The sequence below is a fragment of the Leptosomus discolor genome, chromosome 1 (genome assembly GCF_034619465.1).
Source record: "Leptosomus discolor isolate bLepDis1 chromosome 1, bLepDis1.hap2, whole genome shotgun sequence".
NCBI lineage: Eukaryota > Metazoa > Chordata > Aves > Leptosomiformes > Leptosomidae > Leptosomus > Leptosomus discolor.
In genome coordinates, this window is record NC_141391.1 from 161170379 (window position 1) to 161195876 (window position 25498).

General features: G+C 45.7%; 1 protein-coding gene across 1 annotated transcript in view; it reads right to left on the reverse strand.

Moving 5' to 3' along the window:
* Positions 1-25193, reverse strand: part of CACNG2 (calcium voltage-gated channel auxiliary subunit gamma 2) — a 51233-nt gene extending 26040 nt beyond the window's left edge. Inside the window, exon 1 of the mRNA XM_009961843.2 lies at positions 24983-25193. Within this exon, the coding sequence (XP_009960145.2) occupies positions 24983-25193 (211 nt within the window). The remainder of the gene's footprint in view (positions 1-24982) is intronic.
* Between the last annotated feature and the right edge of the window lie 305 nt (positions 25194-25498).

Sequence of the window (25498 nt, forward strand, 5' to 3'; positions counted from 1 at the left end):
AAAAAAGTTTTCGTCTGAAACAGCTAAATTGGTTGGTGTTGCTGTTAAAACTTTCCTGTCCACTTTGCACTGCATGATGAGAGTAGTATAATCCCTAAGCTGTTCTACAATTTCTTGAATAAGGACCCAAATAGATGGGATTTCAGAGGGATATTTTTCTCTTTGTCTCTTCTGACAGGGCTTTGTACCTCAGTGCAGGAATCCAAATCCAGTAGCATCCATGCTGACCAGAGACAACTTCGCTGGGTTCATACACCCACCCCTGCTCCCAGGACTCTGAGGGTGGCCTGGATGGGTTATGATATGGTGATTCCTCCAGCCTGTTTGCCAACAGAAAGGCATAAGTTCCTGTTAAGTGTGCAGAAACCTGTAAGAGGTGTCTCACAAAGAGGAGTCCACTCATCCCCAGGACAGAGGGGAGTCCCACATATATCTGACTGCAGGCTCTAGAAATAGGGTGTGTGGGTTTTCACAGATTGTTGCAGAGAGGCATCAGAGATGTTGCTATGGGTTCACAGCCTCTAACATGCACACAGCGAGCTCCCAAAGAGCTTGATACTGCAGATAACATTTTCCTACATCTCTTATTCTCTGGCTGCTCTCTAGTTATTGTGATAAGGTAGATGAAGCACTGCTTTCACTCTGCTTGAGTGCGGCACCTAGGAAAAGTCATACAAGGTTCTTCCTTTGGCTTTCTTACAAGTATATGACCCAGGCAGGGCTTACAGCTTGTATTGATTTGAGATTTAAGATGGGCTGTTTACAGTTCTTCATCAGTACCTACTAAGGACTGCTAGAGTGAGGAGCTGGGATAAGTTTCAAGGTGTGATGCACAAACCACTAAGACTGAAGTATTAATTTTTAAAAAGCCATATGCCTCTGGAAGTTTGAGCACTGCTGTTCTTCAGTGATATACCACATTCATTTGAAGTTCTGCTGGAATATGATATCAAACCTGGCACTGGCTGCATAAAGTCCTGAGCAAACTGGCCTGGCCTCACAACCGACCCTGCTTCAAGCAGTAGCTTGGACTAGAGACTTTGTGAGGTCTCTTCCTACCTGAATGCTTCAGTTACCCTATGATTCAAACTTATCTAACACAACTATCTGATCGACCTTTTCTTTACCAACACCCCCTGCCCTGTAATTGGAGGGTGTATATAAACAAGCACAACTGGAGGTGAAAGTCAGTGCTATGTCATTGCAAAATCTGTCAAGCCAGTGCTAAAAGACATACACAGCATGATAATGACCAGACTATAAATACCTATGGAGCAACTGTAAAATTTTATCCTACCACAGGATAACTTGTGTTATAACTAGAATTTACAAGGAGAAAAGGAACCAAATTGAAAAAGATGTACAGTGAAAAATAGACTTTCCCAGACTGGCAACATATTGACAGACTTCTGTCAGTGCATCATATACTAAAGTAAAAGAAACTTCCATGCTAGTCTAAACATAGGAATAGGATGAAGTCCTCCAGTGGATCCACCCCATTGACTGGTCACGATGTTCTTCATAACTGGTGAGCCTCTGAGCACATTTTGGGATGGAAGCCCAGACTTCACCTAAGATTTATGATACATTATTATTTACAACTTACCAGTGAAACTGAATCAGAGAAAAAGGACTGAAACTGAACTCGAACTCAGGCCAGGGGTGTTTTATTTGTCTTGGGGTAACCATGGGTCCCACCACATTTGAGAAGTGCTGTGTAAAGAGCAGGAAAATTGCAATCCTGAAATCACAATGAAGCAGTCTCAATAGCCAAAAAGCAATGCACTTCACTGGATGTTGCTGCATTCTGGTGGAAAATAAAAAATCAGCTTGTAGTTGCATCAAGAATCCAGAATCCCTCAGCTCTTAAAACCACCAGTAAACCCCAGTTCTTTCTCTCTCTAGCCCTGGGCATAATGTTTCCTCAGAGGCACGCGAGGTCATTTCTGGGCATGCACTTGCTGTAGAAAAGAGCATCGGGATTATTAGTTTTGTCCCTTCTCCAGTGGGGCTTGTACAAGTTCATTGCAGTACTGCACTGATGAGACTGGTGCAGGCAATGAGGTCATGACTGCAGTTACCTTGGACCTTCGAGGGTCTCTGGAGAATTGTAGCCCTTTTCTCTAGGAATGCAGCTGCATGCTTTCAACCTGCATTTATCTTACAAAGCAGCGTGCCTCAAATTGAACTTCTGCACAACAGGATTCTTCATAATGGACTTGACAAATCTGGGGCAGTGCATAGAAAATCTCCCTGCAAGGGAACAGGTTCAGGTGCACTGACACCGATTTTCACTCTTCAGCAGATGGAAGGCTATTTAGAGGTGGAACACTGAGGATGGCATTATCACCAAGACTTGCACCCTGGGGTTGAAGGGAAGGGAACTGTCAAACAGAGAGGTTATGCTGGTAAGAAACTCCCAGACCACCCCAACTCCATTGCAGCAGAGTGATTAAATGATCAGTGACCTTGAGCAGATACCTCTTTTATGGGGGTAGAGGGCTTCATAAAGGATTGTTGTCCCTGTGGAATGTGTCCAAGGAGAGACATGAGATGTGTCTGAGGAAGAATCTAAGATGAAACAAGAGGTGTACAGCCATCCAAGCAGATGGAAAGTGGTAGCACTGACTGGCCTGACAGACTTGTTTGTATGTGCACGGTGAAGCCTAGACATGAGCTGCCAGGGATGGCTGACTGCATTCTCTCCCCGAGGACTTCTGGATGAGATCCTTAGAGTGGGATCTCCCTGTGAACTCAATGAAGCATACACCAGTTCCAAACTGGGTTGCCATGCTCAATAACTTGTGGGAGAGGAGGAGTGTAAAGACAGTCTTGCCACTCTGGACTTCAGAGGGTACTCTGGTGGGGATCAGGATCTTCACTCCTCTGCTGTAATGAAGGAGATGTCCCAGGCAGGAATAGAGTCCTGGGGAGCCATACAGAATAAAGCTAAACTGGGCATGCTTCAGATTCTGATGAATGGCAAAAGGAGAGGGATGAACAGGAGAGGGATGAACAGGCTGTTCCTTTTTTTTTCCCTATCCTGCCAGTAGCTACTGGACTCTGCAAGGCTGCTAACTCACTGTGTTAGAATCTTCTTGTTAGGTCCCCATGGATATAAGAGAGGAGTGAGGGCTTGTTTGGGAAAAGGCAGAAAGAGAGGGAGTACGGAAGAGATCTTGGAAGGAAAGCCAAGGACAATCAGATATAGTCATGATGCTTTGGCTGGGATGTATATTGAATAATACTTTCGAGTTGCCCATAAAGTCAAGATCCTGGCAGAGGATGGATCTGGATGCTAAGTCAGCATTTGTGTGCTATGGTGAGAATACCACAGGGACTCAGTCCATTTTCCTCATTGAAATGATCAACTCAAGTGAATTAACTTGGTTTCCACCTCACCCAACTTAAATCATCCTCCTTTGAAGTTCTCCTTCCTCATTCACGCTATGTTTGCACCTCATATATAAAATCCAATGTGTCTCAAAGGCAGCTGGAGTAGAAACCACAGAAAGGACACAGGCCTTTTATCCAAAACAGACCTACACAGAAAATTAATCCTGGTTTTGGACACTGTAACAGCTCTCAGATTAAAGAGACAGAAGAAGGTAGCACAGCTGGACTGCTGACTGTACCTCTGCTTGCTGTCCTTGAAAGACACTGATTCAGGGGACTTTGCTCACCCACACTAAAATACTTGGTGAGTTAGAGGAAGGTGGAAGGTGGAAAACCTTGTCCTGATGTTACATAAGCACATCGTGTAACTTAAACTGAGGGATCAGGTCAACTCTGTAACTGCGAGCAGGCATAACTGTAGTGAAGTAAAATTGTTACAAGAAGGAGTGAGAAGGGGTTTAGGGACTGACTTTTCTGTCATATCTCTCAGGGAGAAAATCTCAATGAAAGCCACCAGTATTAATGAAAGCCAATTGGAACTTGATAGGAATTATTTTGCTATTTTGTCAGCGTTGGTTGGAACATAGGGATTTAGGAAGATTTCCTTTGTAGAAGCACATCTAGGAATGCTGTGCTGTCTCCTCTGAGCTATGAGATGCACAAGCCTTTGGGAATTTCTATTTCTCTCAGGATCTTGTTTGTGTTCAGCTTTTCAGATTTTTATGGGAGACCAACAAACCCACTTTACTGGCACCCGTTAACTGGATGAGAACACAGGAGCACAGACATAAATCCTACCTACATGCTGTGAGGGAACCAGAAGGATGAAAGGGAAATTCAGGTTGCCAGCTCTAATCACTTACCTCTTCTAAAAATCATCCCCATGAGCTAAGGAGAGGAGAGCCAAGATGGATAAACAAATGCCTTTTCACGGTGGGGTAAACTGCCAAGTCCCCCAAGCCAAGAATGGGCTTCAAGAAAGTCCTTCTCAAATCATTAAACAAGCCGTATCAAAGAAATGGCACATAAGAAAGTGACCTGTGTTGCCCACTGTCATGATGGGTCCAGGAGCTGGCGTGGGAAGGGGACATGGTAAGTGGGGACCAGCACAGCCGGTAGGGATCCCAGAGAAAGGCACATGCTACAGCTGAGACACTTCCTAACTGCATTTGCTGGTTTTGCACTTGGCTCTAACCAGAGCCATTTGTTGCTCTTTCTCAGGAGTGCACAAACATTCCCTCCCGTTTAAAAGGAAGGAGAAGGAAGAGCTCCGCTGCAGGGGAGAATAGAGAAATCAGAGAGCGAGGGAGGGAGCAGCGAAGGAAAGAGCAGGTATAGTGCACGTCCGATGATGTCCATCTGTTCCTCATTAACCAGATGTCCCGCACCCACCTCCTGAAGTGCCATTGACTGTATATTGTCAGGACAAGAAGAGGATAACAATGCCACCATGGCGCAGACATTCATACACCAACAGGAGTCCTGCCATGCAGCCATCCCTCCCTCTACTGCCCTTTCAGACTGGATGCCAAGTCCCTCTTTTTTTCTAATCAGCTTTTAAACAGTTACATCCTCATAAAGCTTCTTGCATTATAATTGCCATGTGTTTCATCCCGCTCTGAAAATGGCAAATTATTTCAGCCCAGTTTACCAGAATCAGACCTTACTTCCTGTAAGTGTGTCACCACTTCCTGCAGCATTTAAATGAGAGAAGAGTGAATCCTTGATTTAAAAAGTGATTTCTGCTTGCCAAACTTCATCATTTTAAGAGTCAGAGAGTCCTTGGATTCACACCTGTGCCCAAAGAACAGCGATAGATTTATGGACAATTCAACCTACTAAAGATTATTCAGAAATGCAAGAGGAGCCATAAATTACTTTGCCTATGTTGTTAGCCAAGGATCATTTATAATAAGAGCCCATCGAGTCATCCTTTCTCCAAGGGTGATCTGTGCATTGGTCTGTGTGTGGGCATGTCAGCATAGGAAGACTCTGTCTCATACCTTAAGCTGTATTCACAGCCCATTCATGGGAAGCCTTCCCTTGCCTCCATGTCCCTGAAGAAACCAAAGCACTCTGTCCTCTACCTTCTAAATCATACTGCAGCACAGCTCATAAATCGTAGTGTACAAATGGAGCATCTGCTGAGCTGCAGCCACAGATGACGTGATGCTTCCACCCATTTCCCTTTATAAGAACATGCAGGTTATGCTGTGCACTGGGTCCCTGACTCATGTAACAGCTAGAAGCTAACCTGTGTCCTGATCTTATTTTTTTGCTCTGAGCTCCTACTCAGGGAACTTGAATGGGTGGGGGAAATCCTGGTGGACAGGTGTTGTCTAGAAACAGCCACTCTGAACACTTGCCAGATGAGCAGCTGAAAGCCCCAGTTGCTTGTTGGGATAAATATCTCTACCTCTTTCACCGTCTGAGCCTGCAGTGCTACTAGGATAGCACTAGGTTTAAATGCCTCTTCCCCGGGTGCCAGCTGTTGAACAGCTGGTCCTGAGCCTCATGTTGTTGTGGGGCCTCTGCACAAGTTGTGCGCTCTCCTTGATGTCATGGCTTTATTACATTGTTGTAACTATACGAATAGCTTCAGCGTGGATGCCTGCTCACTATTAAGCAGAGGAGTCCTTCATAGATCATTGACAGTAGTTGGTCTTTGAACCCTGGTGGGTGATGACTGAGACTGAACACAGGGGTGGTGGGATTGCTGAGCCCTATGCACATTCCAAAAAGCTGAACAAAGCCAGGTAAGGATGGAAAGGATTAAAGAAAGACTTGGGCAAGGAGCAAAATGGGAAAATTTATCGAGAGACAGGAGAGAATGGATGACAGAGAGGGGAGTGAATGGTTTTTAAGAGAAAAAAGCCTAATTTAGTGAAGGGCATAACCACGTTCCAAAAAGACAAATTATGAGCTGGCAATCCGAAGGCAGGAGATCCCCCACTGAGTCAAACAGAGAGGGAGCAGTGGGTGGGGACATTGTGTTTGTTGTTTTCTCATGATCTGTATTTTCTGAGAGGTGCTGGGTTCAGACATTACGTGCAAAGTTCATTTCTATCACATGTGTTACATCTAGCAGTGCCTGATGAGTTAAAGTGTAAGCCAGAAGCCTCATGCCTCATGATAGGATTCTGTGAAAGGCTGCACTTAAGTTACCTGGGGAAGTTGTGTGAGCCTGCAGGGAGAGGCAATTGCAGTAGGAGGTCAGACTCTCAGAAAGGAATGGTCGATAGAGGCTCTGTGCCCCTCAAACATCCCTGGAGATGCCCAGTCAGGTGTAGTGCTTTTGTGTCTCTTTACGCTCCAGAGGCTAAAAGCACATTGGAAACTCAGCAGCTGGATTCTGCGGCAGCAATCTGATTAGTGTCCAACAAATGGCTCCCAGCCAGATTTGTGACAACCTGATCAATCAAATTCAGAAAATCCCTTTTTAGCTCCACAGCTGACATTGGTAAAGATCTGGGAACATGTTTGGGAATTGAAGGTCCCTGCTGAACATGAATGAGAAAGAAAAAAACCACAGAGAAGCAGGTGGAGGAAGAAATGAATGGATGATGGTGAGATGATTCCTTGTGTTGGTGTGTGGAAGAAGGCAAGCAATGTGAAGCACCAAACTGTGTCTTTGCCTGCATCACATGAGGCTGTGCTGCAGTGGGAAGTTTATGTGGATGCACTTCCACGTCGCTCTTTTACAATAGAAAAGCAGACCTGAAAACTTCTCCAGGTGAGTTACAACCGACATGGAAAGCCTGAGGAGAAAGATGAAATCCAGTGAGATGCGGAAAGGCATACCAACAGTAACTGTTGTTGCTATTAAACACCATCTGTCACAGATGTACACAGGAACCCAGTGCTGGATCCTTCTTACATCACAAAGTTTAAATGAGATAATCCACATCTTAGCCTCACACATGTCTTCGCCAAATGTAAGAATCAGTGGTTTATGCCCACTTGTAGTAGCTGTGGATTTGACCCAATATGTCAGCTTCAGGCCTTACTTCCCTGATGCTGCCCAAGACTTCAATAACATGGATTTTCTTTTTCTTTTTTCCTTTGCTGTTTTCTTCTTCTCACTCAAAGCTCTATAGAGTTGGTTTGTTTTTTAACAAAATCTTTTTTAGGTACCAAGTAAGTCTGCAATTGCAGCAAGAACAATACTCCAGTGTTCTCTCTTTCCTCTTTGGTTCTAACAACCTCTGAGTATCAAACGGGCTTTGCTTTGGAGAGAAAAAAGATAATAATGAATGACTTAAAATAGCTCTGCTGAGGAAAATATGAGCTTGATTTCCCTTGCAGCGGGAATAACTTTTTTTCCTGGCTCACTCACTAACTCCAGTAGAAGACCAGCAAGATCTGATGCGGCTCCTGCAGAGACCTCCCATGTTCAAAGAATCTGTAAGCTTGCAAGAAGTACTGTAGAGCTTGAATCGGCTCTAATATGTTACTGATTGCAATGCATGACATTTCCGTGGTGTTTTAGAGGGTCATCTATGTACTTCACACTTGGAAAAGAGGTGATATCCTTCTGTGGTGTGATAGGGAGTGGGGCCAGGTAAACAGAGCTCTAGAAGGATGGTGGAGTGATCTGGATATGGACCTAAGACTTGGTGAAAAGTGAGTTCAGCTCTGCCACAGTCTTTGCGTATACTTGGTTAACCACTTAACCTTCCTGTGTCCAAAATTTTCCACATATAGAATGGGCACGGGGGCATTTTGTTGTGCTCCAGGGATACTGGGTGATGAAATACATCAAGGAGTGAAAAACCACACACTAGAATTATTTCTGTTGTGAGCAGAGGACAGCAATGGCATGCATAGAAAGCACAAGTTGAAACTTCACCAGCAGCACTGTTTTTGCTGATGAAAAATGGGACATTTCCTTCAGTAAATCATCTGTTAGTCTTTGTTTACCTGACCAGCGATGGCACTAGTGGGTTGGGAATGTCATCCTGATTGGTACCAGTAAAACTTCCATACCACAATCTGCCACTCTCTATTCTGGAGGTGCCATGTGTGTCATGGAAAATAAATTTATTTTGAGAGGTTTAAAAATGTTATTGAGACTATTCTTATGTTCCTTCTCTGTGAAAGCAAGCATCAGTTACTACTCAACTAACCACACAGACCTCACAGGAGGCCATAATAATCTTTAAAAAAATCCTAGAATAGTCTTTCTATGCATAAACATGTCAACATTTTAAGCTCTTGCCATTGAAAGTGACTTCTGTAGGGAAGCTGTGGATTTCCAGCTTTCTCAGTGTTATCTGAAACAGGATGGATGGTGTGGGGGTTAAAGGTGGCTTTGTGCTGTCTTTCTGACCATCAGACCAGAAGAGATTGGCTTAGTCTCTAATGCAGTTATAGTCACCTCAGGGCTGTTCTAACATATACCTGACCAAATCATATTCAAAATGAGATACCGCTGAAGCTGGGGACTCCTGGAACATGATGTCTTGTCACTTGTACTATTTGTCCTTTGGCCACATCCTCTATTTGAGGGGAGGTTTATGCATTTCTTGGCTATGTGGGGATTTCCCTGTAACAGGGAACTTAAAACAGCGATGTGCAGGAATGTTAGCAGAGATCTCTTTCTGACTCTATGGAGTCAGGCAGCAATTCAATTAACTGAAATAGCGTGGTGTTTTCTATTTTGAAAAAAAAAAGTCATCACTGGCTCAAGACTAGATCTTGCCTGTTTTGGGCCTTGGGCAGGTGTTATTTTGGAGGGGACAAATAACAAAAGTCACAGTGTTTATTTAAACTTATACACGAGACAAATGCACTTTTTCCAGGGAAAAGAGACTTCAGACATGTGAAGAGGCTGTAACCTGGTGCACTAGAAGGCTACTCAGCAAACCCTTCTTATCATTCCCCTGACATACTCCAGCAGGGCTCCTGGTGAGTTCAAGAGATGGTATCTGAGGAACCCAGCATGACCCATGACCCAGCAAAAACCTGTATGACACAGCAGTACCTGATATAACCAGTACAAAATCACCACGATAGCCTAGCATGACCCACAAGATTGACCCTGTGACAACATTTGATTTATAACAAATGACATGGATTTAATCACTCACTGGAGAATGCTGAATGACGCAGCACAGCATTGCTCACTGTGGCTCTACTGAACTGGCACGCACTGATTGGCTTCGGGAACACGCCCATTGGGTGATTCATCCAATTAAAGATCAGGCAATCCTCCCAACGCTAATGAAATACATCTCTATTTTACTTGTAGCACTTTCTAGCAACCCATTTAGGCTTTTCTGCTGTTCTCATCACCCTAAGGTATGAGCACATCGTAATTGATGGACAGCTGGTTTGCAGTTGAGGTTAAAAGGAAAACCTGGTTCCTAATAGGATAGAGTTGAATAATTTGTGAGTTTATAATCAGAATACAAATGTTCAGTCGACTAATTAATTACTATACTGGCTTAGGACAGGTTGGATGATGTCCCCCACCCAATTAACATTAATATAAGGCTGTTAAGGACTGTGTGTACTAAGCAAACCAGTGTTAAAACATTATTGTAAAGTGTGCAAACTGTATCTCAAATATGCTTTGAGATTTCCTGCAGACCATGAGAAAGACACTGTGATTCTTCTCCACTGGAAGGAAAAGTAAAGATAGCTTCAAGGTGCATAGCAAACTGCTCACTAAGATCACTAATGTATTAGCATATGGCAGCCAGAGCATAGATATAGGGCTTGGTCCTCAAATTTATTCCAGCTGTTTCACACCATTTAATAGCAGAAAACAGCAAAGAATTTTGCTTAAGTTCCGTCTGAAGACATTCTGGGTGTAGGGGAAATCCTGGATGACGTAAGTTCAGGGACATGTGGATGTGATAGTAGTTTAAGACTCTTTTCTCCTCCTCTATCATTCTGGACAGAGTATAATTCAGACATGCTGGAAGATCTAGTCCACATGTGAAGGACAGACAATAGAGTCTGTCACGAACTAGAGCGGTTCAATAGTATTGTCTCAACCCTCACAATAGACCTAATTTTTCCTATTAGAGCCTCAGTTTCCCTTACTTCTTTTGCATGTCCCTTGGTCTAACATCCATGAGGTCCCACCTCACTTCCTTCCCTGCATGGAAACTAAATCTCCCTCCAGCTGTAGGCTCTACCCCAATTCCCCACTCATTTTGCTGCTGCACAATTTAAAACCAGATTCTCCCTCATTTGCTCTCACCATCCTCCTAATCTAATGCACTGGTGTTATTCTCATAACAGCATGTAAAGATGTGAACTGATCTGCCTCCCATCTTGTCATCTCTCTCACATATCCGACCCAGTTCCCAGGGTCTGACTTTGTACGACTATGAACATTTATTCTTGAAAATTGATCACTGGCCCAGAGGCTAAATGTTTGTTATCCAGGGGAAAAAAAAAAAAAAAAAAAAAAAAAGGAAAAAGATGACATTAAAATTATTCTTATTTTAGGTCCTGAAAAGTGCAGGAAGTTCTACTACGTTAGCAGTGAAAGGAACAAGGGCAGCTCAAGAGGGTCTTGGCAGGTTCATAAGTCACAACATTTGAAAGCAAAGTCCACATTTGATCATCTATCAACAATTTATCAATAGCTCACTGATCAAAAACAAAGCTCTTTCACTTCATTAAACACATTCAGTGCCATTTGCTCTACATTCCAAATGGCTGAACTGATGTTCCAGTGCAGCCTATTTTTAGTATTTCTGATTGGTTCATTATTTGGGAAAAGCTACTGACTGTGTATCTGTTGCAGAGATCTAATTCTTCACATGGATCCCAAAGAAGAGCAGGGCTGCATATAGGTCTTGAGAATTTGTTTGGATGTGGGTTCAACCTCTGTCCCTGCTGTGGTGTAGCTCAGTGAAGTGATGACCATGGAGTTTTCTTTCCTTTCCTTTGTTTTTGTTTTGGGGAAGAAGCTATGTAACATATTACACCTTTTTTTTCCCAAGAAAACTAAGATCAAGAATGACAGAAAACTACCAGTCTCAGTGAGAATTAAACAAGATACTCAGAATAAGTAATCTCTTGGGTGTCTGAGTAAATTACCACCTCCAGATCAGATTTTATTTATTTTGAGAACAAACTATTTCTTTACTGGTAAATCCTGCAGTTTTGTAATGAATCCAATGAATTTTCGCTGGTAAGCAACAACCCTAGAGACTGAAGTGGCCGTGTATCCCCAGGGCAGATACCACATGGGCAAAAGCATTCCAGCATTGCCTCTTCAGCAAGCTTCAGCCCTCATGTGAAAGGACAGGATCTGCAGGTCACATGGAGATTACTCTCTGTGTCCTTCAGCCCTGACTGCTAAAATTGCAAAGGAGAAATCCAGCTGTGATGGCATCTTTTGGGTCCAGATTTCTTAAGCACTCAGAGACATGTCTGGAACCAAGCTCCCTTTCAGAACCCCAAATAATACAGTACCCCTCCCATAGGAACAGAATGAGATGTGATCAGTCATTCCTTCCAGACCACCTGTGGTTACCAAGTATGGGAAAAAAACCTCTTCAAAACACATAGGCATGCCCATACAGGGATCAGGGATACAGAAATCAGATTTGGATTGAGAGCTGAGAGAGGCTCTTACTATAAGTCTCTGTGGCACAATGTAATGTGACCTTGCATGGGTCTTGGAAGCAGCACACCTGAGTAAGTGCTGCATCCTGACAGCTCTCAGACACGGTGCTAATTTGCCTGTGCAGAGCACCATGCTTGAGTAGCCATTAGGGCTTGAAATACCTAAGCTAGCTTGCTTAGAGTTATTTGGGTATCTCCTTCTGGCACTGCCTGGCGCTGGGTAGACATGCCCTATTCTGCTTTCTGCTCTGCCTGGAGAAGGAGATGAAGTCAGTTCTAGGTGTAATATCCTGTTACTGATGTCAAAAGCAGCAATGCAGAAACAAGTTCTACACATTTTCTGTCTTCTGCTTTGCTGCCTTTCATATGTCATTTGTCATCTTAGATGGTAACTTCTTTGACATAGGGACGACAGCTTTTGTACGTGCACAGTGTTGAGCATAAAGGTGTTTCCACCCTACTGAAGTGTTTTGGTGCAGCCACAATGGCGTAATGGCAATAAAATTTGAAATACGCAGGAAGCCTCTGCCAAAGAGCAGCAGCCAGAGAGGAGCATTAAGTTTTTGTTCCCCCGCTTTACCAAAGATAATCTGGCCAAATGATGAGTTCCCTGCCATGAAAACTGTACCACAGGCCTCCAGAAGGACAAATTTATGTGCTTACAGCTGTAAGAGAGAGCAGAGACCCTCAGTGCAGCAGGTGGCCATGGCTGCCTTCAGTTGCTTACATAGATAAATTTCTTGGCATCACCAAGTTGGGATAAAAATTTTATAACTCCAGCTCCTTTGATTCTTCCTCTCCCCAGCTTTCCTTTGTCAGACTTTACCGCATGGAGGTGCGACCACTGGTCACACTTTCCAAATCGGTGCAGGTCCATGGTTGGTTGGTTTGCATGATTGATACTGCCCTGTCCATGTGTGTTTAAACCCTTCTTTCTCACATGAGCTGGAGCAGGGGTGATGATAGGGAGGCCTTTAGGGATATCAGATGCTGGCATTAGACAGGAGAAAACTCCATTCCACAAGGGAGAGAAGATGGATGAGGAAGTCTGTCTCTCCATCCATCAGCTCCAGCTGATATTCCTGCTTCTCTCAGCAACTCAAGTCTCTCCTATATCTGAGTCCCAGGGTTTCTCCTGACTCACCCTCCTCTTTCAGCCCGTATTTCTCAATTATCTCCTCCCAGCACTCACGCTGCATTCCTATTACCACCTGCCCATGCCATGCCGTGGTCAAGCCCTGGGTCCCCTCTAGTCTAGTGTTTCCTTCTGGCCAGCTGTGCTTTCCAGCTACCGCAGACCCTTCCAGCCCCAACCATCCCTCTGTTTCCAGCATGCAGATATGCTTTCCTCCACAGCTGAGTCAGTCTACTCCCAGAAACAATGCATCCCTTCAGTTTCTGCAGAAGAGTATAAATCCTCCCTGGCCCCGGTGCCTTTACATCCTCACAGTGCTCTTTCTCGCAGTCTTGCTTTGCTCTGAATACTTTCCCCCTCGCTGTTCCTGTAAATGTGGGCCAAGCTGTAATGATGCGGCACACAGAAAAACACCTTTCTCCTGTGATCTCAGACAGCCCCTGGAATTAATTCCTGGAAAGCCATTCTTGGCCTTTCTGAGTTATGCTTTCCTGTGAACACACACAAAATGTGATGACTGAAGAGGGGGAAGAGTGGAGCGATGATTGAGGAAGAGTAGTGCAATGATTAGGCAGTCACCTGAAATTCAGGAAAATTGTCAATCCCATGCTTCTCCTGTGTGCTGTGCCGCTGTTTGCGTCACAGTTCACTTGGCAGGGTAGACATATTAGTTTCTCTGTTGCTCCCTTTCCCAACAGCAAAACAGCTGCACTGCTCTGCTCTGCTCTTGGCAGTTGTTTGCTTCGACACTATTGAGTATAGTTGCAATGGAGGTGTCTCAGCTCGAGGACACTGTGCAACATTCAGCTCCAATTAATCTCCAACACCAAGCCTGTTCACCGCTGCTTTGTTATCCCAAACCCTTGCACTTTGTGACAGACCTTGTCATCCTCCCTGGTTTCCTCCCAAACCTCCTATTTTCTATGAATTTTCTCTTCCTTGAAAGGAATATATGGCTCCTACTTTTGGAAACACAAGGGGAGCAGGAGAGATTTAAACAACTCCATGACTGGAAGACGTAGGGGTCTAGCCCACTGTGCAATCCCTCCCAGCCTGGAAGATATGAAGGAACCTAGCCCTGGTTATTTCTTGAGGGAGCAGCTACCTGTCTCCACTTCTGTTGTTTTACAGGTCAACTTACAATTTGTCTTTGTGCTGCACACACTGAGATGATAGGGCTCCGGGCAGGCAAATTATTTGAGGAATATCTGGGACAGAGTCTTCTACACCAAACTGTAGCACCCCGCCATCCCAAAAGCACACACTGCAGGGGTGCTCTGAAGCAAGTTGGAGGAGATAGGAGCCTGGAGACAGCTATTCCTGGACCTTTCCTCTCCCCTAGCTGCATTTCCACAGTGCGTTGGGGATCTCTGTCTCTCACTCCGCTGTTTCCTCTGGACACAAGCCCCTTTTGCTGTCCCCAAAATACTCTAAACCAGCTCTTCACCCTGCAGTCATGTCATTCAGTAAAACTTCATAGTTGCTTCAACCTGTGCCCCATACTTTATTTCACCTCTCAAGCACCACTCCTTAGTCTCTGAATATTTGATTTCTGTCTCTCCCCCCACTGCCTTCACGCAAGATGACATTCTTTTCTGCTCGAGTCCTTTCAGGCGCCATTGATCTTGAAGCTCCCCAATTACAACCACTTTTTTTGTGATGGTGACACCTTAAGAGACAACAGCAGCTGCCTATAAAGGGCCTTTGCCATCTGTTTCCTTTGCCACTTCTTTGAGACAGCTCTAGCTATATACAGAAAAATGTTTATCACAGTTCATTCACTCCCTCACTCAAAAATGAGCAAGAGAAAAACGTCTTCTTTCATGATTCTGCCACTGCCCTTCAAAAACCCGTGACCCTCAGCCTAAGGAAAAGGGCAATGCTTGAATCTAAAAGGAAGCAGCAGAAATTCTTGATGATTGATCCCTTGAGACCCTGTACTCTGAAGGCAATTCTGGGGGGCATCTGCATTTGGAAATGACTCCTCATGGATGTCTGAAAGGCAAAAGTCAGAGCCAGGCCACTTCATCTCAGCCACCAAGCTTTCATACTGACCGTATCTGAAAGAAGATAAACATGTGCATGCGTGCACACACACACATACAAACACGCTTAGTTGTCGATCCTTTTACACCACCTCTCCATAGAGGGTGAACGTGATGGGATCAAGGGGAGTAATTCCTACCCAGGAGGACTATGGGCTAGAAATGTAAAGGGAAGAGAAGTCATCAGGGGTGAGGGCTGGAGGAGAAAATGACACACATGAGAGATGAAGTGGAGAAAAAAGGAAGAAAAGAAGAAACAGTGAATTCTGAATGGGACTGATAGAGAGAATGAATAAAAATTGAAATCAAAAATGAAAAAAAAAAAGAAACTAAGAAAGAAAAGTATGAGGCAACATTGTCAGGAGGAAATAAAGCTCTGGGAACAGGTTCTCAGAAAGGTTACAATGGAATGGTTACAATGGACAGGTCACAGTAAGGCTGCAGGAGTCAGCAAATAGGATCAAAAGTGGTTTGATTGGCAGTGCTTGGTCAATGGTGCTGAAGGAACATGACCATAAACCTGGGAAATATTCAGTGTTCAAGTGTGATCCATTGCACTGCAGCCTCACTGGTGGTATAAACAAGATCTGAAGAAAGAGGGAAGTTCTCTGAGTGATAGCAAATTTAAGAATGAAATGTAGTTATGAAGCAGTGGGAGGAGAAAAATAAAACAGACACTAAAAAAAAATCATGTTCAGGGGGAGAATGAAAACTGAGAAATAGGAAGAGAAAAATCGGAAAGGGATAGGAAATCCAGGGGACGGAGGTGGATAGTGTTATTCTTTATTTGACAGAATGTATACTTTACACAACAAGCTAAATCAGAAATTTATAGTTGTTTGCTTCTAGCAAAAACACACGTCAGAAAAAATCCAACCCATGAATAGGATGGCATTGCATTCTGAAGTTTTTGTATACCATCCTCATTTTCTGTTTTTCACAGCTAGCAGGTAGAGGTATATGCTCTGGGGGAATAGGAGGTGCAGAATAAAGTTCATATGCTTCTCTGGGGAGTTATAGATTTGATAGGAAGCTAGTATAAAAACTTCAGCGGCCTGTGCCACAGATACAGAAGTGGATTTCACCTATCCTGCAGGGCTTGTTATGAAAACTCTGATTGTGTAGTTTGAAATTTTATGGGTGAGCTTTTCTGTAACACAAAGAGGATAAATGGGGCTGGGAGACAGAAAGTTGTCAGTAAATGAAAGAGATTCAATGAAAGATAGAAATGCAGAAAGAAGAAAAAGAGAAAGGTGAATGCCAGGGGGTTCGTGGTCACCTCTGCCATTTTACACTCTCACTGATCCAAGGTGAGGACTCTATAAGAGGACTTCGCCCCATAGGGAAGGCAGCCAGGTTGAATTTTTCTAGTGAGGGTGAAAGATGATGGAAATGAAAATAGTTTAAAAAAGGAACTGCTGGACTGGGTGGACAGCTGGCTTGAATAAGTGCAGAATCCCATTAACTTCGGGGCTATCACACCCACTCACACTGGAAGTGAATTTAGCCCCTGGTTTGTCAGGTATGGCACTGGCAAAGCAGGGACATACAGTGACCTGGGGGCATAGCTGTTTAAAGCACGCACAGCCCTTCCTCAGCCTCATTCTCTCCTTGCCTACATGGACAGCATAAGCAGCGTGTCTCCATCCGAGTCAATGAGGTTGCATCAGTGCAAACAAGGGGAGAATCGGGCCTTCATCTCTTGTGCATAGAAACACTACAGTATTGTACGTCATCAGATGCCAGTTCAGTAATCATTTCCACAGATACAAGAGAAAGGAGACAACCTTGTTTCTAATTTAGTCATGATAGCATCAAAGAGACCCAAAGCCTACTGCTTTCTGGGAAGCAGGGACTTCAACAATAATAATTCTTCGCACATATATAGCACCTTCATTGCTAACTACTTACTTTATACCCTGGGGTGTGAAGAAGAAGGACTCCACTTAATTCCATATGCTCTTAATTGCTCTCTATCCCAGATCCTTCCTAGAAAAATATGATAGAAATATCTAAACTCGCTGTTAATTTGTCAAATTAGGGCAGTCATTGACACCAGCAGAAACGCAGGCCTAGTTTGCATCTTATATTGCAACTGCATAGCATAGCATCTAGAAACAAAAGAAATGCCAGACTAAGTAAATCTGAGCTCCGTTTAATCCCTGACAAATGTTTCAGGGAAGAGGCAAGAACCACATGGCAGTCAGATAGGGGATAGACTGCCCTTGTGAAACGTTATCCTAGTTTTTATGGCGACTGGCTTAATTGCTGAATTACGAAACACCCAAAATGCTGTTCACATCCATTAGGAGGATGCTTAATTTTTGTGAACTCTGTCGTAAATGCCCACTTGCTTGCTAAATGTTGTTAAAATCTTGGCCACGGGAGCTACGGTGGCAATGAGTTCCACAGCCCTGATACACATCAAACGAGAAAGCTTTAACTGGGTCTCCGGTGACTCACGTCAGGTCCTCTCGTCTGTGTGTTACAAAATGGGGAAATCAAGAGCTACTGATCCATCTTCTCTAGCCCATTCATTATTCAATACCATCCAATCACTTTCCCTCTCATTCACCTCCTTTTCGAGGCAAACATATCTAGTCTTGCAGGCTGCCTTCATACACACGGTCTTTCCTACCCCTCCTGGTCCCTGTCCCCCTTTTATGAACCCTTTTCTGACTTTGCAACCCCCCACCTTGGATGGCCCTTGCTCCTGCAGTCTCTACTATCCCTGCTGCTCTACTTATTACGCCTGGGGACTTGCTGGTGGTGGGTTTTCTGTCTACAGCCATGTGCTGCACTGGGCCACTAACAGCACTATCCCCGTTTCTAGCATCCAGTGAGCTGCTGTGGTTCATGTAGAGCCCTGCATGGTACGCAATCCCTCTTTTCCCACTAGCCAGCACTACCCTCTGACCTGACTCACTGAGGTTCATCCAGCTGATCTTGCAGGTCCACTGGGCCTGGAGACCCCAGCCCCATTCACCTCACCCCCTTAGGCTTTCCAGAGAATCTCAGAGAAATCATCCCTCTGTGAACAGCCTGAAAAGGACGACTGCTTGCTGAGACACTTCTTCCTGACAACCAGAGATCCTTCACTGTAGTGCGCAAAAACTGCCCCAGGGTTATGGCTACAGAGACCCTTATTTTCCATTTGGATCCTGGCCTGATCCATGTCTGAGGATTGCCAGGGAGGGTATTTAGGGCTGCCGTGAGCTCCTTCCAGCCCAGTTGCTGGCTGCATGCAGATGAGCCAGCTCATCAGCTGAGCTGCCAGTGAGCCCTCCGGCCATGGGAGGTTGGAGGCAGCAAAGTGGAGGGATGTTGGCTTGACCACAAGCAACAAGCAATGAGGGGAGCAGAAGGAGGGGCCTGAGTCTCATCCCCCTCAGAGGTAGCCAGGCTGCCCTGTGGGCAAGAGAAGACAGTGACAGCAACTGGTGTCCTACACTGCTTTGAGGAGGGGGGACACTGGCCAGAGAAAGGAGGAGCGGGGGAGCCATAGAGTGGTTGGAAAAGAGTTGCTTTAGAGAGCAGAGGCAGCACAGATCCGAAAGGATGGGGTCCTTCAGCTGAGAGGAAATGACTGTGTGTGAGATGAGGGAAAGCCAGGGGGAAACGATGGCAGAGAAAAGAGAAAAGAGGACAAACAGACGAGACGGCATGAGCAAAGGAGACAGAGGAGAGCAAGGACAAGACAATGAAACAGAGGAAAGAGAAATGGGGGATGGGCCTTGGAGAACTTGGAGAGAAACAGGGAGAAATAATGAAGGAGAAGCTGCTTTTGAGAGAAAGCACAGAAGAGACGTGAAGATGAAAGAGAAAAATAAAAAGGAAAAACAGGGGAGGGAAACGAGAACAAATTAAAATGGAGATGGATAGAATGAGTCAAAGATGGAGGGCAAGGAAAAAGCTGGGATCATACAGGCAAAGGAAAAACAACTTTTAGGTGTATTGTATTTACGATGTGTTCTGCGTATGCCTGACCTGTTCCACGCTCTGTGTTTCCCCTGCCGGGTAGCTGTCACCCTGGGATGGGGGCTGACAGTGGAGGAGACGGAGCGAGAGCCCTGCTGCTAACCCATTCTCCCCGGCAGCAGCCCCCTTCCCTCCCTAAAAGCCCCCTGCAAGGGGGAAGGTTTCTTGCCCATGAAAGGCAGCAGCACAGCCCCTGACAACGAGGGCAATATGGAAGGGAGAAGCAGCGCAGAATGGAGCAGCGAGGGCTCCCCCTGGGATAAACTGGCTATGCTTGATTGGGAATCTGCTCTTAAAACAGGGGCAGGGGGCTGAGCCATATGAGAGCCTGAAATGTTCCCTGCTCCCCCCGGCAACCTCTTCACTACTGCTTTTAAATTAAATAAATATGGAGATTCTGCTGTCAAACCTCAGCGGTCCTCCTCCCCCAAAACTCTTGCTTAGATCGTACCACACTGCAGCGAAGTGAGATGGGGGCTCAGAGGGCTGCATGGGGAAAGGGATGGGTTAAAAGGGAAACATTGGATAGGAATAGCTCCTGGTCTTCCTGGCAAAGAGACATTTGTTCTATCTCTGTGTAATTTCTTTATACATTACTGCTGCCACACTGCATCTCCATGTCCCTCCCACTGCATTTTGCTCTCACTCTCTTCAGCGAGACAATTTCTGGTGCATTTCAGGACAATATTAACCCATTCCTCTTTCTCTGTCAGTAGGAAGATTCATAATTTAAAAGCAATTTAAAAGTCAGTTCTAGCAACTCACTGACGGGGAACAGCATTTCCTTGTCAAATCTTACAAAAGAATTGAGCTTGCAGGTCTCAGCCCCTCAAATCCCTGCCTTCTCGGTGACTTAGTCAGGTGTGAATTTAAGCTGAGAAGAGAACCAAACCCACCCAAGTCTGGGATCCCGAGTAATTCTCCCTCACCATCTGCCACCCCACTTTTTAAAATCCTTTGTCTTCCTCATCATCCAAGGCCTGTCCAGCTCTGCACCCTCCTCCCCGGCAGATGCAATGCCAGCAGCAATCAGCTATGTGCCGGGCCATTGCCTCCTGCTGCATCTCAGGGCTGTGCTAGGCTGCTCCTGTTCCTGAACCATGAAGACATGGAGACGCTGACTTAACCTACTGCTGTTTTCACTGCGTGTTCAGAAAAGCCCCTGGATTAGGACAGCAAGAGTCAGGGGAAAGGACCCCGGTAGATTTGTGGATCCTTGGAAGTAGGACGGCAGACAATTTCACAGCGCAAAACTAGGGATGCTGACATAGGAAGGGTAAAAGAAAGGAAATTGGGAAAGGTAAGAGAGAAGACAAGGAAAAAACCACTCGTAAGATGGGTGTGAAAGGAAAGAGGTGGCCCAGGTGCGAACAGCAGTGGGAGAAGGCAGCGCAAGGAAGCGACGCAGTGCCAGAAATGTCTGGCAGAAGCTTGTCCACTGCCTGTGCCCTGCCTCACTTTGCTGTCAGCTCTTCATTTTTTGCAAACACTGAAACTGCACTGAACTCTCATGCGCTGTTCAGATATAACAAGCTGGAAAGGGAACGGATCAGCTCATTAATTTTCCTTGGGAAGGATCTCTAGGCAGGAATTATTTTCTGCACCAACATCCATTCAATTACTTGCCTTCACACCAGTCAGATCTATAGGGATGTCTAACCCCATGTGCATCACTCATGCCTGCCTGCCCTGGACTCTTCTCTCCCTCCTTCTCGGTAAAAAAGCCTCCCAGACCTATCCCGTTCTTAATAATAATGACAACATGACAAAACCAATAACCTACAGATACAAAATACATTTCATTTGCTTGCTTCATAAGCAAATAAGACCCTGATAAGGCATTGTCGCTCACTTTTTGAGATCCTGTAGGAGATCTACAGGAGCTAATGAAAGAATTAGACAAGGCATCACTCATATGAAAAGTGGTTTTTAAAGGATTTGGTGCCCAGAAGGAATTAGGCTGGAAGATCTGCAGCCATTTCGAAGTTGTAAGGGGTGCAGTATCCATGTGTGGCATGAGCTTGCAGATCTCATTTGCTTGGTGTACTTATGTGTTTTGTGCCTACGCAGTTAAAGGGCTGAGAAAAGCCATTTTTCTTGAAGGGCAAAGATTTTTGAACAGCCAGGGGATACATCGGGGCAACTCTAAAGTCTGAGAAAGAATTATCTGAAGGAAGATTAGGAAAAAAATCAGAAGTGTGATCTGCAGTAATGTGAACTGACACCAGCTTTCTGCTTCAGCCCCACCATGGAGCAGGATCTCACTGTAGGACACAAGAAAGGGGGGAAGGAAATCCCGATAGAGGAGGAACATGCCAAATGACGCTCCTCTTTGGAGCAAAACAAAGATGTGAAAATGCTGACTGAAAGTCCACTGTCAGGAACAGAATGACCGAAGAGAGGGGAACCCAAAATTTGAAAGCCCAGGGACCAAATTCACCAAGAGGAACTTGCAATTCTGACCGCAGTGTATCTGTGCGTACAGCCCAAGACTGAGTCCCCACATCCATTTTTTGCTGCTGGGTATCTTGGCCAAGAAAAGAAAAGACAATTTAGCACAGTATTTTGAACATGAGGAGTCCACCATCTCTGACAGCCTACAGTGTTGACTAATGCCGATGTTCCCCCACATCCCCAGAAACGAAGGCAACCTCGTCAGAGGCTTCCTACCAGTAGCAGGAGGCAGTTTGTGTCCCTTCTTTGATTATTTTCTTATTACAAAGCCTCCTGTCCTCCTTTTCACTGCCTCCCCTCACCCTGTAGACCTGCCCTGACACATGCAGCAGAAGCGTGTCTATCCCGCACCCTTTGTCAGGTGCTTTTGCCACACCGTGGGCAGGGTGTGAGCAGAGTCCAAGGATTTTACCCTTTTTACAGCCTCCTGGGACAAAGCCCTTTCCTCTACAAATCTGCCCATCTTTTCTGTCATGGGGGAAAGGAAATGTTGCTGCACCCTTCTCCCTCCTGCTCACCAGCAGGCAGCTTTCACCAGGTACAGCGAGTCAACCAGGGACACCTTTCTGATTCCTTCTGCTGAGAAAGAAGATACCTCCCCCCCCCCCCCCAGGTGATCAGATGTGACAGTAAGAGCCCCACCATCCAGGGGCTGGTGGGGCTATTTGGCTGTGCTGTCCTGGGAACAAGAGAGTGCCAGCCACAAGCCCAATGGAGGCTGTGGGGCTGCAGGAAGCCAAGCAGAGGCATCCTGGCAGCGACAGTGCCAGACCTGTGCCGTGCCATCCCGTGAGGCAATCCTATGCCCAGGCCCTGCTCCGCATGTGGCTACACGAGCTTTTGCCTCCTGCTGAGATGCTTTTGCCTCCGAGCCTTTATCCAAGTTTTGGTGCAACCTGTGCCCTCAGGCTAGGGACTCAGAGCCGGGCTCAGCTCCTGTGTGCTGCATTGCACCCTCCTACCCACCTCGCCACATCTGCCCAGCATCCAGGGGCTGGGGGAGCGGGCCAGCCCAACCCTCACATGGCTTTGGGCGAGCGAGAGCAACCTGCCAGGACCATGCAGCTTGCGCTCAGGCTGTGTTTCATGCCCCTTGTGCAGAGCTGCAGTTTGAGCCCGCTGGAGAGCATCAACAGGGAGGGTGGGGGGACTGGGCTGGCAGCACAGCATGAGGGGGGGAGGGCTGGGGGCACTTCGGAGCTTTTAATTGGAAGCTTCCTGGCACTTTCCTTTGCCATGCAAGCCACTTCTCCACAGTGCCTGTGGGGTCCTGTCAGATGTAAAGGAGAAGGAGCCCCGAGCTCCTCCGATCTGACAAACCTCACCCGCCCCTTCCTCCTCCCCCTCAGACCGCGTCCCTCTGGGTACGGCTCTGTGGGCAGATAGACATGATCTGAATTCACTGCCTCTCCCGGCCGGGGTCCTCATACCTGCTGTCTCCACCCCAGCCTCCCTCCACCCTCCAGCTTGGGGACACGGCTTAGGAAGAGAGTTCTTCCCTGCAGCCTCCCTTCCCCGCATGGCTTTGCATTTGGGTTTCCTTTTTTTTTTTTTTTTTTTTTTTTTCCCCATCCCTCTCTCATTAATTTTTAATTAAGGAGATGTCTCCTTCCCCGGTTGTAATGAATAGCTGTGTGAAAGGCTTTTCATTTTTTATTAATATATACCTCTATATATTTATCTATTTGGAGGAAATGCGTGTGTGTGTGTGTGAGGGAGTGTGTTTAAAATATTCCCCATTAATTTACTGCTATTGATTTTCTGGCGTGGAGACAGCATATAGTATTCAGCATAGAGCTCCTCTGCAGGATATGTTAAAAGGCAGCAGTTTGGGTTGACAAAGGGCACTAAATGCAGTATGCGTCAAATAGACCATCGCTCAATGAAGTCACTTAGCTATTCAAAACATGTCCAGCCATCACTCAACCGTTTGCACCAAGAACAGGGGGGAAATTCGCGCTTCTTCCCGGACACAACCATTTCCAAACAGCAGCTTTAGCTTGCTTTGGTGAGAGACATCAGGACATGCATAGTTTATTCCCCCCTCCCCCCTGCCTTCCACCTCCCAGTGCCGGTCTTAGGAAATCAGTTCTGCGGTACCCTCTCCCTGTTCTCTCCCATCGGGGAGCTCCAGGCACACCCAGCTCTGGTGGACACTGACAGGCACAGACATTATCCCTGGATGTCCATAAACCCCCGGCAGCCCACCCTCCAGCTGGGAGCTGATTCATAAACAGGGCTTTTACAATGGGCTGTAATGTGCGCTCTTGTGCTCTCGCTCTCTCCTTCTCGCTACGTGTGTAACATAAACCACGCATTTACATCGGTTGCCCCTATCCCTCCAGCACAGGCTGAAGACCACCTCCCCGGCCCACACGTACGCCAATAGCAGTACTGAGCAACACATATTTAAAAGCGAATCACTGGCCCCTCTTTCCTTGCCCCCTCCCTTAGGAACGTCTGATTCCAGAAGTTGGCTGCGGCGGTGTCTCTTCTGCCATCAGACATGTCACTGAGTTGCTGTTCAGTTTCACCACATCAGACTTAGGCTGATTTTTCCATTCAGAGACTTGTTTATTTTTAGCCTTTACCATAAACCTTAAAAAAAAACCCAAACCAACCAAAACCCACCCCAAACAGAAAGCCACCCCCCAACAACAAACAAATGGGGGAAAAATCCCAGCCCCAAACCAAACCAGTCAGCCACCAACTAGACCCCTCTGCACCCAGCCCAGTAAGATGTGGTTGCTTACAGACATTACGAAATGCTCTGAACTCTGCTCGAGATGACTGGAATCATTAGATTTACTGTACAAGGCATTTTGGACATAACAGGGTTGCTTCTCTTTCTCTCTTTTTCGCTCCTAAAGTGAACTAACGATTCTATCCAAGGTGCTTTGCAGTCACCCCCTCCCCACATCGCCTCTCGCTCACAGTCTTGTCTTTGCAAATATGCCATTTGCAAAGTGAGCAATTATTTCACTCTGTGGTTACAGCCGGAGCACAGCAATAATACAGCATTTTGGCATTGCTTGCTGAGGAAATACAAACAAGCTGAAGACAGGCAGACCGCACAGTTGCTTTTTGAAAGGGTCTCTCATGGGTTTTGTAATACACACGTTATTCCAGTCGGAGGGGGGAAGTGAATTTTTGGGGAAGGGGAGGAGGATGGGAAAGAGGAAGGGAGAAGGGAACGGAGCAGAGAATGTTTTGCCTGTCTTTTTGTCTCTGTGCCCTGAGTAACTGAGCCCACCGCTCTCGATCCGTGGTGAAAGGAATGAAGTGAGAAAATGGTGGAATGTGGAGGGATTTATTTGGAAGGAGGAAGAAAGATGGGGTGGTGGGAGAGGAAAGGGGGGGAGTGTGGAGATCCAGAATCAAATACCTTCTAGGCAGCAGGTTCTCCATAATCCAGAATGGGTCATGACTTCCTCGTTCTTTTTGCTGGTTTCGTTCTCACTGACAGTTTTAGTCTTGCAAACCCCTCTGGAGTAAAGCCAGTAGTCGGTCCCCACAGCTATGGTCATCAGGCTGAAGGCAGCGAAAGCACCAACGGTGGTTAAAAGCATCTGAACACCTCTGTCAAAGAGCCCCATAATTCTTCATTATACAAATACCCAACCGCCTTCTGATTCTTGGGGTGTGTGTGTTTAACAAAATAAAAGAATAATAATTCCGACTAATAATATAATGGGTATATATAGAGAGATAGATATCAAAAAAGGGAGGTAAGAAAGCCCACGGAAAAGAGTGTAAATTAGAAAGACCACACTGGAAGAGGCTTGCCTTTTAAATCGGAAACGTTCTGGTTGAAATATAAAAAAAGGAAAAAGGAAAAAGAAAAAAAAAAAAGAGAGAAAAGAACCAAGAAAAACCAAACAAATAAAGAGAGAACCCCCCC